This window comes from Panthera leo, chromosome E3 (genome assembly GCF_018350215.1).
Source record: "Panthera leo isolate Ple1 chromosome E3, P.leo_Ple1_pat1.1, whole genome shotgun sequence".
NCBI lineage: Eukaryota > Metazoa > Chordata > Mammalia > Carnivora > Felidae > Panthera > Panthera leo.
Genome location: NC_056694.1, coordinates 23,594,909 through 23,611,352, shown reverse-complemented (window position 1 = coordinate 23,611,352; position 16,444 = coordinate 23,594,909). Strand labels below are relative to the sequence as shown.

General features: G+C 40.6%; 2 protein-coding genes across 4 annotated transcripts in view; one reads left to right on the top strand and one right to left on the bottom strand.

Annotated features, from left to right (window-relative positions):
* METTL9 (methyltransferase like 9) overlaps positions 1-13,146 on the top strand; it is a 49,553-nt gene extending 36,407 nt beyond the window's left edge. Inside the window, 2 exon segments of the mRNA XM_042922294.1 lie at positions 12,441-12,452; positions 12,455-13,146. Coding sequence (XP_042778228.1) covers positions 12,441-12,452; positions 12,455-12,645 — 203 coding nt within the window. The 3' untranslated portion in view covers positions 12,646-13,146.
* Positions 665-10,511, bottom strand: IGSF6 (immunoglobulin superfamily member 6). Of its 3 annotated transcripts, XM_042922297.1 has the most exons (5): positions 10,431-10,511; positions 6,419-6,778; positions 4,436-4,539; positions 3,737-3,784; positions 665-1,027 (listed from the first exon to the last, which is right to left on the bottom strand). In XM_042922297.1, exons 1-5 carry the CDS (start codon positions 10,495-10,497, stop codon positions 1,004-1,006), a joined length of 603 nt encoding a protein of 200 aa, XP_042778231.1. In that variant the 5' UTR covers positions 10,498-10,511; the 3' UTR covers positions 665-1,003. The 3 variants fall into 3 exon arrangements, with proteins under 3 accessions (XP_042778231.1, XP_042778229.1, XP_042778230.1); XM_042922295.1 differs by lacking the exon at positions 665-1,027 and having other exon boundaries at positions 3,554-3,784; XM_042922296.1 differs by lacking the exon at positions 665-1,027 and having other exon boundaries at positions 3,554-3,784; positions 4,436-4,530.
* Positions 13,147-16,444: the final 3,298 nt, after the last annotated feature.

Genomic DNA, 16,444 nt, shown 5'->3' with positions numbered 1-16,444 from the left:
CCTTATCGAATCTTTCCCTCCTAAATCAGTTAAAAATCAGTATTGCCTTGCCCACTGCTTCCCTGGTGCTGTTACTTGGCACAACACTGACACCTAGGGTTGGTTGTGGCTTATTTGTTCTGAGGTTCTGAGGTTTTCTGTCTAACCTTCTGCGTTGGATCTTCTATATTTTAGCTCATTTTCTTACTCTGTTCTCTACCAGAAGAAATAATACTTGCTCCAGGGTACTTTTCAAGATGGCTTTTCTTTCTTTTTTTTTTTTAAGATGGTTTCTCTAATTACGATTTTGACATCTCGCTTCCATCTTCTTCCCTCCCTCCCAGCTTAGTCTTAATTGGCCCATCACTATCACACTCACAAAGACAGTTCTTCCACTCAGGACAGAGGGATGTAGTGTGTCCTCTAATCTTTAGGGTAACGGTCATCACGCATCTCGTATGTTGAATGAAACAAATACAGGATATGTGTTATGAAAATGGAAGTTTTTAAAATGTTAGACTTGGGGCGCCTGGGTGGCTCAGTCGGTTAAGCGTCCGACTTCAGCTCAGGTCACAATCTCGCGGTCTGTGGGTTCAAGCCCCGTGTCAGGCTCTGTGCTGACAGCTCAGAGCCTGGAGCCTGCTTCCGATTCTGTGTCTCCCTCTCTCTCTCTCTGCCCCTCCCCCGTTCATGCTCTGTCTCTCTCTGTCTCAAAAATAAATAAACGTTAAAAAAAAATAATTAAAAAAAAATGTTAGACTACTCAATTCTCCTGGCAAATTAGGAAAGTATTTTTCAGTTGTATTTTGTAGGGTTTTAGTTTTGGTAATTACTGCTAATGATAATTTTCTTGTACTGTGGCATTCTTCCTTCTAGGTAATTATCTTTTCCATTTACCTATGATTGTTTTTGTAAAGCCCTGTGTGTCCATTAACACTGCCACGGCTTCTGGATTTGGATTTTCAGTGACTTCATTGAAAATTAAAACATTTCTGTGGCTTTTCATGTTAGAAAGTGCTCTTCTTTATTCATAAGTGTTGCCTTTCTCCTACAATAGTAAATAATAAGCCATAATTATGATTATATAACCAATGATGCCCCACTGCAAGCAACACAAACTACTATGCCCTCTTGCATTCTGTGTCCCAAGTACCCTCCAGTAATCTTAAAGGTCCAGTTACTAGTGTCCCTGTATTTAGAGTAAGATTTGGGAACTGAAAATCAAATTTCTTTTCTTTTTAAGCATTTTTCATTCTTTGTTATATTTTGTTAAGTGTATTAAGATTCCATTCATTGCATTTTTATTGTCAATGTTGTTGTTGAAGTAACAGGGTTGTCTGGCCTGTAGTGTTTTCCAGTCTGGGCTACACTGATGTTCTTCTGTGCTCTGTTGAAAATTAATTTTCTTGTTCACATGCTTTTGTGAGAGCCCTGGCTTACAATACTCACTTCTAGACTTGTCTTCAGGACACTTATCTTTCCCTGTTTGCAGAAAAAGATGCTCCAGCCTCAGCAAGAAAAGAGTGAACAGGCATTTATAATTATTCAGAGTGGTGTCTTAGGTAATTAGACCATCTCTATTTTATTTTATTTTATTTATTTATTTTATTTTTGCTTAATGTTTATTTATTGTTGAGAGAAAGAGAGAGACAGAGTGGGAGTTGGGGAGGGGCAGAGAGGGAGGGAGGCACAGAATCTGAAGCAGGCTTCATGCTCCGAGCTCTCAACACAGAGCCCAATGCGGAGCTTGAACTCATGAACCGTGAGATTGTGACCTCAGCTGAAGTCCGATGCTTAACTGACTGAGCCCCCACAGGTGCCCCTAATGAGACCATTTCTTGATGTATTTGTATACACACTGAAGTATGAAATGACTACTTGGACTGTATTCTCTCCTGAATGAAAATCCTTTTTAAAAGTTTGGATAAAAAAAAAAAAAAAAACCACCTGGTATCAGGCTCTTAATTTGCCCTCTTGGTTCCTGTTTAGGAGGAAAAATCCTTAGTAGTGTATACGTTCATTGTTTTGTCTACATTTTAATTGAAATCTGAGCAGCCTGACTGTGCATTGTGGAAACTGAGTATGTGCTCTGCTAGCACTCAAACAGCATCTTGTTTGAAAAACCTGTTATATGGGACTTTAAAGGGACACTGTTGGATGTATTATAGATAACATAAATGCTTGTTCTTGCCACTCCAATCCTTTAGACTGAAGAAATACTTAATTTTTACTTTCATTAGCTCATCTTTAAAAAAATTTTTTTTAATGTTTATTTATTTTTGAGACAGAGGCAGAGCATGAGCGGGGAGGGGCGGAGAGAGAGGGAGACACAGAATTCCAGGCAGGCTCCAGGCTCTGAGCTGTCAGCACAGAGCCTGACACGGGGCTTGAAGTCGTCAACCGCGAGATCGTGACCTGAGCCGAAGTCGGACACTTACCGACTGAGCCACCCAGGCGCCCCCAGCTCATCTTTTCTAATGTGAACTTATTTCTGCCTTACTAGTAGTGTTTTCTGTATAATTTGACCCAAGTTCCAAATGTTTGGAACTTACTGCCCACTACTGCATGCAAGATATTGTACAAAGGGTCTCGGAATCCACAAAAGCATCCTTGTCTGAATCGAAAACACTGCCTGTATCCACTGTGTTTCTGAAAGATTCCATGTTACTAAGATGCCAGCCTGGTCTGTATTTAATACTGTGGCAAATGTCCTTTGTTATGTATTTATCAAAACATGTTCTCTATAAACATGCATCATATGTGAAAGTCCCTTTCAGACTCCTACTCTATAGGAAAACATGATTATTGACAGCTCGTTGGCAGCTTAGCTCTTTTAGCCAAACAGATATATATGCTTTATATCTGCATTACATCTTTGTGATATTTTACACTTATAGATTATTGTCTTGTTTCCACGTGTCTCTTATTATATAGTTCTTGAGCAATTTCCTGAAAAATACGCCAAGCACTCTTCTATAAACACAAATGAGAAAAAAAATGCCTGTCTCTCTTAGGACTAGAAGTGATTATTATTGTACATCCTCTGAACTTTTTCTTTCGTTATTGCCTCCAGTCTGAGGAAATAACCCTCCACCCCCAGCACGTCTGTACTTCCCATTAACTTTTGTATTCTGAGTATGTGAGGTAGGGTTTGTGGTTGAGAATAATCTAATTTAAATCCTAGTTTACCACTTGAGATTATCCTCGAGTTTCTCAGTAATAAGAAGTGGTATCTAGTGTGGGGTCACATGGCTGGCTCAGTTGGTTAAGTGATTGACTTCAGCTCAGGTTGTGATCTCGCTGTCAGTGAATTCGAGCCCCACGTCGGGCTCTGTGCTCACAGCTCAGAGCCTGGAGCCCGCTTTGGATTCTGTGTCTCCGTCACATTCTGCCCCTCCTCTGCTCATGCTGTGTCTCTCCCTCTCTCTCAAAGATAAACAAACATTAAAAAAAGAAATTAAAAAAAGAAAGAAGTGGTATCTGGGGTGCCTGGGTGGCTCAGTCAGTTAAACGTCCAACTTCGGCTCAGGTCATTATCTCACACTTGGTGAGTTCAAGCCCCATATCAGTGCAAAGTCTTCTTTGGATCCTCTCTCTGTCCCCTCTCAAAAATAAATAAAAATATTTTAAAAAAAGAAAAGAAATGGTATCTGTGGTTGAAAGTTACCATGATGTTCTCTGTATTTAATTATTGTGGGTTTGAAATAGTTACAACCAACCACCATTTTAAAGGTATTTGACAAGCATTGGTCTGTACCTTTTGTGAGTCTTCTGTTTCTTTGTTTCTTAGAGAGTTAGATTTTGACTGTCAAGAGGAAAAGGAAAGTCTTATCAGACACTTTATGCACTCAAAACAGTTGTGGCAGATATCTCATACCGTATTAAGATTAAACTAACTTAATATTTAAATGATATACAGTAAGAGTTAACTTCTACAAAGCATTTCTGAGATGCTTTTATTATACTAATAACTCAAACTGATGTTGATTATAGGATTTGTAGTAATCCTAATATAACACATATGTACCCCCTCTTATATGACTAGCCAGCCTCCTCAAAACCTTCAGGCCTTTTAAAAGTATTTTAAGGCAGCTTCTTTGTTAACCCCTTTTTGCTCTTAAAGGCTATTCTTAGGCTTTTTTAAGATAAGTGTAATGCTCCCCAGCAGAAAGATAGCATATAAGATAGTTATAAAGAAGGATCTCTTATTCCCATATTACTGGTTGTAAAGAGGAAACATTGTAAGTTGTGTACTCCAGTTAATAATAACTTCAGTGATGAAAATTTACACTTCTATAGACTACTCCTGCAGGTGGTGTTTCCTGCAGATGTACAGGAGGATGTTAATTAATTAGGTAAGCTAATTCTGAGCCTCACGTGTGGAGAGGTGAAAATTATTTCCTTATGATAATATTCAAGGCTACAGGGACATCTAGAGCAAGGAAATTTGACTTACTTTGGAGAGGACCACGAAGATCCCGAGAACAACAGTCATGTAGATAGAGAGCAGTGATAGAACAGCTATCAGGAGACTGTGGAGTCCCTTCATTTCTTTGTTAACTACAGAAACAAAGAACTAGAGTCACTATTGAAACATACTATTGCAAACACACATATAAAGTACAACGGGAGCTACAAGTGTTAGAGATAAGACATGAACTTGCTTGCTCTGACTGTTCGTGTAAAAATTTATTCAGGGTCTCTTAATTCAAAAGATACTCAGGTATATTTAATTAAAACCAGTTCATCAGTTCTTCAAATGTGTTATACCAAAACTGTTTCTCATTTTGAAAACTAAAAAAAAATTTAAATTCAATTAATTACTTGTCATAATGCTAAGAATATAGCATTTTATATAGCCCATTATGTGAAGTTAGGTAAACATTTCAGGACAGTTCAAGAGCATTTAACATTTCTTTTGGTAGAAATGATGTACGAGTGTCACCAACAGTCTGTTCATGGAGTTAAGATATTTTGCTATGCAGTTGTTAATGCTGACGTTTATAACCTTGAACTGTTTAGTATACATAACGGAATAGCATAGTCTGCGAAAGGACCTGATAAGGCCATACACTGAGGATCTTAGGGCTTACTACATCCTTAAAAGACACATTGTTATATGTGCCCCTTCTTTCTAATAAAGTTTGGAAGTAGAATTATTGAATTCATTTTCACAATCTGATTTTCTCTCTCCTTGCAAGTATCTCATGCTCTAGGTAGAGAGAGAGTAACCTGCCATGTCTTCAATTACCTGATTTTTGAAGCACAAAATACAATTAGATTTGTAACTTATCTGAATAACCTGCACTTTTTAACTAAATATGCCATAGGTGCTCATCCTGTGAACTCGGTTTGTATAACATACATTTTTGTTGTGAAACTAACAAATTAAGCATATCTGTAAAATTTCAAAAAAATGTTTCAAGGGCTAAATTAGGAGCTTGGTAGAAAAGGCAGGAAATTGCCAGGTCTCTCTTAGCAATATTTTCATTTCTTAGCAATACTTTCATTTCTTCCTAGAGAAGAATCTCTTTTCACATGAGCTTGCAGTTTTGAGACCTTCTATCTCTTTACAAACTGTTTTTAGTTTTGGCTAACATTTTTAATAGAAGACTAATGCAGTGAGATACACTGCACACACACAAATCTCCAAACTTGTGTATTTGTTTTAATATCTGTAGCTGACATTTATTGAGTACTTGCTATAAGCCAAGCAACATTGAAAGTGCTTTGTGTTTGTTAACTCATTTATAATTTATCTTATAGGTGAGAATAAACTAAGGTTAAATGACAATGGAGATACCAAAAGCCCATTAGAACACCAATTAAAAGCAGGGATTATAATACAGGATGATCTCAGGGTGTCCCTAAAGTCCTATTTTGAAACCATAAGGCTTGTTGATTTTGAGTTAGTATTTTAGTGATCTCAGTGATCACACGAGAGTCCTTTTTAAGGGAAGAGATCAAAAAAGGTCAAGGATTTATTTCCCTTCTCCGGGTGAAACTTTTTTCCTGAAATTTCTTAATATCTTAATTTGTAAGATATAGCTAGGTTCAGTATCCTCACTTGAAAAAGGAAATGGTCATAGGTTTTTAGCAAATCTCAAGAAGCCAGAGTCACACTGATCCCTTTCTGTTCTTCTGTCCTACAGAACGGGTAAGGTCGGAGGTCTCCCCATGGCTCTCCTCAAATTTGTGTTTATTCTCCATATTGCATATTTTTCCCCGGTCCAATTTATTGGTCACTTATGCTTTGTTCTAGATGGCGCAGCGCCAGCCCAGTTCCTGAACAAGCTGTTTGCTAATCACCCCGAGTTTCCCTTTGGTAGATCACGCCCTTCACTGGTTAGTGTACCGAGTTAGCACATTTATCTCTTACTCTCCACATATAAGCAATTTCATGCATTTAAAGAGCCAAACAAAGCCTCAGCTGACTGACCTCTCACCACCAGCATGGTCCCTTCTCCGGTCCGCTTGGCTCCTGGTTCCTTTGAAAGGGGAAGGACAATTCCACAGATGTAGATGGCACTGTCGTTGAGAGTCACCCTGTTCACAGTAAGGGAAACCTGATTTTGTGTCAGGGCTTCCTTCACTGTGAACTTGCCCGCATCGCTGGTGCATCCATCCAAGCAGAGGTTCTCCGGCTGGTGAGCTCCATAGCGAAACCACAGGCTTCTTGGTTGCTCTACGGGGCACCCCACAAGGGAGTAGGAACACTGAATGGTTATGGCTTCTTGGGTGTGGTCCACTTCGAGATACTGTGGTTGAGAGACCGAGACTATACATTCACAAGCAGCACCTGTGGGCAGAAGCAGATGAGCCATGTTTAGTGGGCTTCTCGCTTCCCTTTGCCTGTGCTTTTTTATTTAACTGACATTTTGGGGCTAGGGAACCCCAAACAGATTCCTTTCTTTCCCTGTTCTCAGCACAAGTAAGACTGTATTAATAAAACCCTGGTGGTCCTCACTTTTCCTGACTCCCCACATTTCCTGACCTTCACCTGCTGGTTTGCTGTGACATCTGATTACTTGAGGACAGAGAGGTGCCAGTGAAATCAGCGTTGCGGGCTGAGGTGGCTGCAGATCCAGAGTCCAGAAATTGGGGTCCCGTGTTTACTCCTAGTGTGGTTACAAGCTTTCCTTTGATCTCTCAGAGCCTGTTTCCTTATCTGTACCCCTGGCCTCACAGTGTTGTAGTCACTGTGGTGATGGGTATCAAAGCCCCTCAATGCAGGTGTCACTGCTGATGACTGGGCACAGGACACAGGAGCACGAGGGATTTTTTTTTTTTTTTTTCCTTGTGGGGGTTGGCATTGCTAAGAATTCATGGCACTTCACAATTATTCCTTTGTAAAGCCTGGTTGTCCCTACGGAAAACATAAAAGACAATGGTGCACACCTGCTGAAATACATCCCTGGCTTAGCCTACAGGGTATTCGGTTACTGAGCGGAGGCCTAATGAGCTAGCCTGGCCACAGCTAAGCAGACATGATTTCTTCCTGGCACTGATGCCCTGCTTTGTAGTCCCCGGTAGCTTCTATCTTGCTCAGTGAACAGTGTCGTAATAAAGAGCACAGACTTGAGTTTGGATCCTAGCTCTGTGATGTGTAGCAGAGTGAGGACGGTATATGCAGCTCGTGGAGTTAGTATGAAGTCTAAGTGAGACCATTGATGCATAAGGAATGTTTCCTTGGCTAAGCCTTAACAAGTACTTAATGAAAGGAGGCTATTTCTGCTGCCACTGTTCTCACCACTTCAGTTCCCATGGCGTTAGATGCCCATTTTAGAGATAACTGTGGGCATTTCAGCAGGTGTCAGCAGGGCTAGGACCAGACACACACCCAGTCTACTGCTCTCTGCCATGCGCTTTGGCGAAGTTACGCTGGCTGGGTCCCCACCTTGGCCTTCTGATCTCGGGCCCGTGAGGTGGAAAACCACTCTGGTGTTTATAAATGGGAAGATCTGCCTGAACCCCTTTTGGGGTAAGGGAGGGCCTACATAAAACAGTATTGGTTGAAACAAATTGGAATTCATGCAGGTTTTTAGCCTGACTTTAACCAGGTCTTTAACCTAACTGGTTATGTGTTCCAGATGATCTTATTTGTCTGAGTTTGTCCTTTCCTGCTGTAAATGAAATAGAAAAGTAATCCAAGTGGTCTGATGGCTTGAATTTCAGACAGGCTTTTTGTTTTGTTTTGTTTTCTTTTGTTTTGTTTTTTAACTTAACAATTTTCCTATACCTTTAATCCAGAAGAGGAATTAAAATTTGAATCTTGGCATTTGTGATGCAAATATGTTCTCACCATGTTTTAATTTCAGTATATGTACAGTTTGAGATGAGCTGGGAGCGTAGGCCGAATGAGAGGGGGAGGTCACCTGGAGAAGCAGCAGGCTTCTCACTGGTCTTCAGCTAAGGGATTGGATTCACTCCTGTGTCTGGTAAATGAACCTCACGTCTCCTATTCAGAGGCGCCCCCTAGAAGTACAAACACTTCGCAAGGTATAATCATCAATATGTACTGGGGATTTGACTTGGAGCTGGACCCGCCATGATGTAACAGTTTGAAGTCCTTTCAGGTAGCATTTTAAAAGGGAAGCTGACTTTTAAACATTTTGGAGAACTAAGTCCCCAGGGAAAAAGAAATATTTGCAACTTTGGCGTTGTGTATCTCCAATGATTTCCGACTTCTACACCGTTAGTCTGAGAGCCGAGAGCGGTCAGCGGTTTCCTCTGTGAGCGCCTGACTGGTGAGGAAACTGCCGTCCCTCCCCTGCACCAGTTAAGCAACATCTTTGCAAAAGAGAGAAGTTTGGATAACGGGTCACAGCAAGCCTGGTCCTATGAAGCTCTCTTTAAGAATTCTCGTGTTCCATAGGATTCTGTCTGTCTCTCTCTGTCTCTCTCTCAACTCAGGACCCGCTGAAAAGGTTGAAAGTTTATCTTCTTGGTGGAGGGAATAAAAAAAGATCAGTTTACTGTGATCCAAGCTGGAAAATAAATAGAAAACTGATTTTCGACACTAATTATGGAGAATTTCAAGCTTAGGCAGAAGTGGCAGGCTAGCACACACCCCTGCTGTTCTTTGTCCCAAAGTTTTCCGTCTCTCCCCTGACCTGGTCCTTTGCTCCTACGTGATTTTAGGTAAATCTTAGTTATCCTCTCTTCACATCTGTCAGAGGATATCTTTAAAAGATAGGATTCTTGTTTAAAATAACACTAATGAAGGGGAGCCTGGGTGGCTCAGTTGGTTACACATCTGACTTCGGCTCAGGTCATGATCTCACAGTTTGTGAGTTCGAGCCCCACGTCGGGCTCTGTGCTGTCGGTTCAGAGCCTGGAGCCTGCTTCGGATTCTGTGTCTCCTTCTCTCTCTGCCCCTCCCCCGCTCACTCTGTCTCTCAAAAAATGAATAAATGTTAAAAAAAATTCTTTTAAAAAACACTAATGAAAATAGTTTGTGAAAGCCATATATGTGGATTAGGGGAAAAAATCAGAATATTATTGAAATCACCCATAGTCCTTTTGCCCAAAATAACCACTGTTAACATTTTGATCTATTTCTTTACAGATGAGAAAAAAATTAATTTTAAGAGCTTTGCCACCTTCCCTGTCCTATGACCCAGACTTTGTGAGCAACTGAGATTATTAGCTTTATCACAACTCTGATAAGATAAATTATTAAAGCCACTTTCTCTTTCCTAGACAAAAACTAGTATAGGCAGAATTTTAAAAATAGATATAAGATGGTTATGCTGTATGGAAGGAGCCATGACAGCTTTTTTTTTTTTTTTTTTTTTAAATGACAAGTACTTTTTAATTTGCACCAGTTTGGCTTTTCAGAAACATTGTTCTTTGAAAATATTCAGCACATATTGTTTAGTGCCTCTCATGTGTGGTGAGAGTTTGCCTGTATGGAAACTACATTGTTGATGACCATATGCAATTAAAAAAAATTTTTTAATGTTTATTTTTTAATATTTTTTAATGTTTATTAATTTTGAGAAAGTGAGAGAGAGAGCACACGCAAGCCGGGGAGGGGCAGAGAGAGAGGGAGACACAGAATCTAAAGCAGGCTTCCAGGCTCCGAGCTGTCAGCACAGAGGCCCCAGCGGGGCTCAAACCTAGAAACCATGAGATCATGACCTGAGCCAAAGTTGGACACCTAATTGACTAGCCACCCAGGCGCCCCGCAGCACATTCGATTTTAAGAACATTTTCAGTCTTTTGTTTTTTGAGGTGCTCTTCCCTAAGGCAGCAAAGGGAATTTTCGAGGTTAATCTGAAACTTTTTCTCAGCTGTTCTTTTATTAACCTGTTTCTCTTGGGGGAAAAAGACCATCTCCATAGTATTAGACATTTAAAAATTAATCCGTAGGGGCTTAAACTATAAATGCATTAGGTGAGAAGTAGCGATTGATTAAATAAAATGGAGGAGGAAAGAAAAGACCTTACCAACATAAAAGAGAATCAGATTGATTTCCAGGCCGAGGACGGTCTTGCCTCTCTTCACAGTCTCCATTTCGTTGTGTGTGAGCGTGTGGTGGTGGGGAGTGTGTGTTTGAAGAGAGTTGGCTTTTTTTTTCCTGTCTCTTTAGAAAGGAAGAACTAAAGAGAGGAACTCTTACTAAAGAACCACAATTGGGAACTTTTTGAAATTGTGTAAAGACTGTTTGTAACCCAGTTTCACCATCGAAAGTTGAGATTTTAGCCTAGAGCACATTTCTGAATGTTTATGTGATAAATTTTTTCTTAGATTTTACAAATCCTCATAGGTGTTAGGTGTTTTGAGTGGGGTTTTGGTTTACATGTAGTGTGTATTCCCAGGAAAGAGCGTTGACAGGTAATTCGTGCTTTAAACTTCCAGAGTAGTTCAGTCACTGGCCCTGGGGCAACTGCTGTGTGCTCAGTGCTAGGCCAGTAACTGCTGGCAAGCTGGAAGAAGCAGAGGAAGTGTCTTCATACAGAGACCAGCGAAAAATTAGTGAACAATGAGAACTATGTTGTGTGATGGGAACTAGTTGTACCTTAGTTTTGTTTAACTAACCCCTTTGTGCTTTGTTGTTGGAATAAAACGTGGGCCCTGTGTTCGGCTCCCTCTTCCCCCACCTCCTGCCCCATGGAGGCCTCATCGGTCAGGTTTTCCCTTGGAAGCAGCAGAAACTGACTCTGGCTGATGTAAGTGAAAGGGAATTTATTGAAAGGATTCAGCGGGGGGCTCACATAGTCACTGGGAAGACTGGAGAATTGTGTGGGGTCTACAGCCAAGCAATAGACACCATGACATGGACCACACTCTGTTGTTCACGCCACTTGATGCTGCCCTAGCTGCTGGGTCTCATGGCCACTGCTCTCCCCCCCCCCCCCCCCCCCCCCCGAGAAGGAGCCTGAGTCCCGCTTTCCTCGGTCACTAGCTCTTCATTTCATGTCTCAGGTGAGTGTGTCTGAGCTTAGGTCATGTGCCAGTGCCTTAGCTGTAGGGAACAGTGGGGAAAGCTGCTTCCCCAGGCTTTGCCTCCTGTAAGACTCTAGGAAGAGGGTCCAGGTGCTGGGCCACCAAGAAGAGTGAAAAATCTTTCCACTCTAGTATTTGTACTCTAGGCACCTATTGGTCTTATATTTTCTCACAGAAAGTTATTCTCTATCTGAATTTAGTAATACTTTTAATATGTGTGCATTTTTGAGACCTCACAATACCTTAAAGCACCCCAGAAATTACATATACCATTACCTGTGTGGGTCTGTGTGTCTGTAGTCACTGCTTGGTGTGTGAACTTGAAGACCTGAAGACCTTACCCAGCTCCCTCCCTCGCCCCCATTCAGGCATCTTAAATGACTGTACAGACTTCAGCCACTATTCCAAGAAATGCTAGGTTGACTCCCCTTTCTAGTGTTCTACATTCTCTGGTCTTGGAGCTTAACTTTTATAAAATTGTTATGAAAAGTTAAGAGGGTGGATCAACTTCCTTAAAAAACACACTGATGATCTTTGTAAATTAAACGCCTTCGTTGGTCTGTTTGCAGCCTGATAAACCTTTCTGGTCAATGCATTTCATACATATGTTAGATCAGGAGTGTATTTTCTTGCATTTATCCCAACCTTTCCTTTACATTTTATGGGTAACTCTCTGCTTCCATATTCCAGTACTTAAGGAGCAGTTTTCCAAGACCCATTAACTATTACAACCCAGTTGGTCTAACGGAGGCTAATACCTAAATCTGTCAGGGAAGGTAAATGTATGCGCTTTCGATCGAGATAAACCTGGAATTACATTTCTGCTCTCACCCTCAGTAACCTGGTTCCAAACTTCATCTTTTTGTCCTCATGCCTCAGGAGGAATCCTTCATCGAAGCACCAGTTGTTTGGCACATGCCAAGTCCTTGGCCAATACCGTTCTTCCTCCCTTCTCTCTTTAAATAACTTGTTTGTTCAAGAATTTAACTTAATGTTTCTATTTGTTTTAGTAGGTGGCAAGTGGAGAAGCCATCAGAAATTTTAGAAATCAAGGGACAGAACTGGGAAGAACAAGTGAATAGTCTGCCTGAAGTTTTCAGAAAAGCTGGTTTTGTTATTGAAGCTTTCACCAGACTACCGTACCTGTGCGAAGGCGACATGTACAACGACTACTATGTTCTGGATGATGCTGTCTTTGTTCTCAAACCAGTATAAACACGCGGAGGCCCAAGTCTTCAGAGCCCAACCCAAGAATGTACACTTCAGAAGAGGGTCTGCGTTGGCGATTCTGTAAAGGGAGGACCTCTGAGGACTGCCATTCTAAATATCATGTAGGAATTTAAAAAGCCAAAATACTAATTATTTCTTTGTAGTGTGTAAAAGGAATGTTTTTAAAAAACAAAAACCCAACTCTTTGAGGATTTTTATCAACTCTTTACTCAGTAATACAGGCCACACTCCAATTATGGAAGATATTTTTTATACTTAATTGCAGTAGGGACTCATTCTCAGTCAAAGCAATAGTCATGACTTCACATGGAACCAATAAATATGGATTGTTTTTAATAAAATGAAGACTGGCAATAAAGCTGTCCATTCGATTGCAAATATTTGGTTATAAGGTATAGCCACTGATACTCTTTCATGTTTAGAAATTCTTTCTGTCATTATTCAAAAAATGTTTTTAATCATGCTAATAAACTTTTTTGGAGATGACTCTGGCATTCTGTTTGAATTAATGTAAGGCTCCCCTGGGATCTTCTGTTGTTTTGGCTTCAGGGGTGCCCAAATAGTAGCATTGTGTGCAAGGTGTGGTTGACTTGCCATAAAGAAAGGCTTCTGACTGGGACTGGGTGGGACTGGGTGGGGGCCTGCGAGGATTATTGCAAATTGTGGTGAACCCTGAGGCAGTCTAACCCTCAAACAACCTCATTCAGGTCACATACTTCAGGGATCACCCCCCCACGCCCATGTCCTATTGCTTTGGCAAAGCAAAACCCTGGCTTCTGTCTCTGTGATAACTTCCACCCTATACTCAGAATTGTATTTTCCTAGACAATCTCAGGCTCTCAGAATTGAAACATTGACTCGTCTGCTGACAAAATGCAGTCTACCTAAAAATGTTTTAATTCAACTTCTCACTCCACACGTGTATACCTCTTTCCCAGAATCTGGTTCTTCCTAAAATGCTTTCCTGACTTTATTTGCCAAGAATATGGGTTGATGAAGAAAGACCATGTCAGACTCATACATTCTAGAATCCGTGAGTGCCTCCAACCATATACCCACAAATGTTGCAATAGAAGAACTCATTAGCAAGATCAATAACCATTGTGCATATTCCAAAGAGAGCAGAGCACTTAACCCGGAATCTAAAATCTCAGTAATAACAGAGACGTGGATTTGAGATTGTGGTTATTAACAATATGTTATTCTCATGACTTTGTTCCTTTTTTTGTCAGCCAGGTGTTTCATTAAATATTCTCATTTATATGCTCATAGAAGTCATCAAGTCAACACATTTACTGCAACACCTGGGTATAAAGGAGAATTAAAGCCTTGGGAAGAATTACTTTATTATTCATTAAGAACAGCATTCCCACATCCTCACACCAGCATCTGTCACTGTTACCGTGTTGTCATAAGAAGAATTGGGTTATGTGACTTATGCAGAATTTTTATTGGTGCATTCTAGTGCTTTTTTCTGTGGAATTCAAATAAGTGAAGTGCAAATACTTAGCACCCTAGATTATAAAAATAGAGGAAATGAGTGAACTTAATGTAGTTATTACATAGTTGAGTTTTGTTTCTTTAGAAATTGTCATAATCTTGCTGTTTAGACTGTCAAGCAAGAGTGCAAGAGTGATGGATATTCAAAGAGGCAGGTTGCTGCAAAGTTTTATAATTTGGAAATCAAGAATTAATTTGATAGTCTATTTAAAAAAAAACAAACCTCTCTTTATCCAAAAGAAAGCAGGGCAAGCACATTCATTTATGCATTGCACGGATACAAATCGTTTCTCAAAATCTGAGGTTCTCTGAAGACCAGCATATTAAAAGTTCCGTTTTATGATGAAAATTTAAATAAGCAAATCCAATCACATTTGTGAACCTGATCTTGAAAGTCTTGCTGGCGTGTGACCACTCCACTAGGTGGCAATATTGCTTACTGAGTATCCATGGCTTTCCTCCCCGCCCCCCCCCCCCCATGGAATCCTGTTTTTTCCCCAAAGTGCAATAAAGCTGCCTTCTTTTCTGCACCATTCCTTGTGTAAGTGCTTCGTATCAAGTTTAAGATTGTGCTAGAGAAATTAAGAAGAGACGTATTTGTGGTCAAAGCAAGTTAACCTATTGACCTGGAAGGTCATGGGGAAAGTTAAGGCAAGCTGCACCTGTGATTCCCAGCTCCTTGTAGCTGCAGTGTAAACCCCTTGAGTGTTCAGGCTGCTGATTACAGAAGAGGGAAGGAGAGAAGATACAATACCCTCAGCCATTGCTCCCTTGTGCAGAGTAGTTAACGATGATAGTATATTTTACCCTTCTGTATGTCTTCCCGGTTTTTAGAGAGTTGACCTTCAACAGAAAAGAAGCTGGGCTGGAAAATAAAGTAAAACTTAGTTGGTTCACGTCCTCTTGCTGATTAAAGCTTTGTTTTCACTTAGATCTGAACACAGTGTTTAAATGGACTCATACTGAAGTTATTTGCATCAGTTGCTTCCCACTACTTGGTTACTGATAGACATGTTTCAGGATCCTTTTTTCTAACAACTACAGCACGTACTCAACGTGGACCTCCAGTGACTGAAGGTGATCTACCACATTTGTGCAGATAGCTGAGTACCGTCCAAATAAGCTTCTAGCTGGCACATCCATGTTCCGGTTGGAAAACGGAGCACTGAGTCAGGGCCGGTCTGGTCTGACTCGTACCGCCTGGGCACCCACTGAGCACATACTGGGGCTTCCGGTTGACTTGAAACCAGACGCTCACAAACTTACAACCAACTTATCAAAGATACCCCATCATGAACTGGCAGAAGAAGTTCATACTGTAACCACGCTAAGAAACATTTGTAATCTAAGTGGAAATACACACCCAGAATCATTAAGGAAATATTGCTGCAATATAGAATTCGACAGCCTGCCTTTTTGCAGTTAGTGGATGATGAGACAATAGTTAGGCAACAGGGAACAGCACAATAAAAATTAAAATTTTATATCTACTGTAGCTATGTATAGGCATTCATATTTCACTGCTTCCTTTATCGATTCTAATATACGTGTTGTCTTTGTCTTCTATGTATGAATTAATTTGAAGTTTTTCGAGTTGTCACTTTTTTTTTTTTTAAACATTTATTTATTTTTGAGACAGAGAGAGAGCATGAACAGGGGAGGGTCAGAGAAAGAGGGAGACACAGAATCTGAAACAGGCTCCAGGCTCTGAGCTGTCAGCACAGAGCCCGATGCGGGGCTCGAACCCACAGACCGCGAGATCGTGACCTGAGCCGAAGTCGGACGCTTAACCGACTGAGCCACCCAGGCGCCCCTCGAGTTGTCACTTTAAAAAAACTTATTAAAAAAAATTTTTTAACATTTATTTATTTTTGGGAGGCAGAGACAGAGCACGAGTGGGGAAGAGACAGAGAGAGGGAGACACAGAATCCAAAGCAGGCTCCAGAATGTGAGCTGTCAGCACAGAGCCCGACGCTGGGCTTGAACCCACAAACCGCAAGATCACAACTTGAGCCAAAGTCGGACACTTAACTGACTGAGCCACCCAGGCACTCCTAAAAAATTTATTTTTAAATAAATTTTCTATATTGGTATAATGTTGGATTTAGAGAAATTTTGCAGAGATAGTACAAAGAGTTCCTATACACCTTTAACCTAATTTCCCTAATGTTAACTCTTTTTTTAATGTTTATTTACATTTTTTAAAAATTTTTTTTAACGTTTATTTATTTTTGAGACAGAGAGAGAGCATGAACAGGGGAGGGTCAGAGAGAGAGGGAGACAC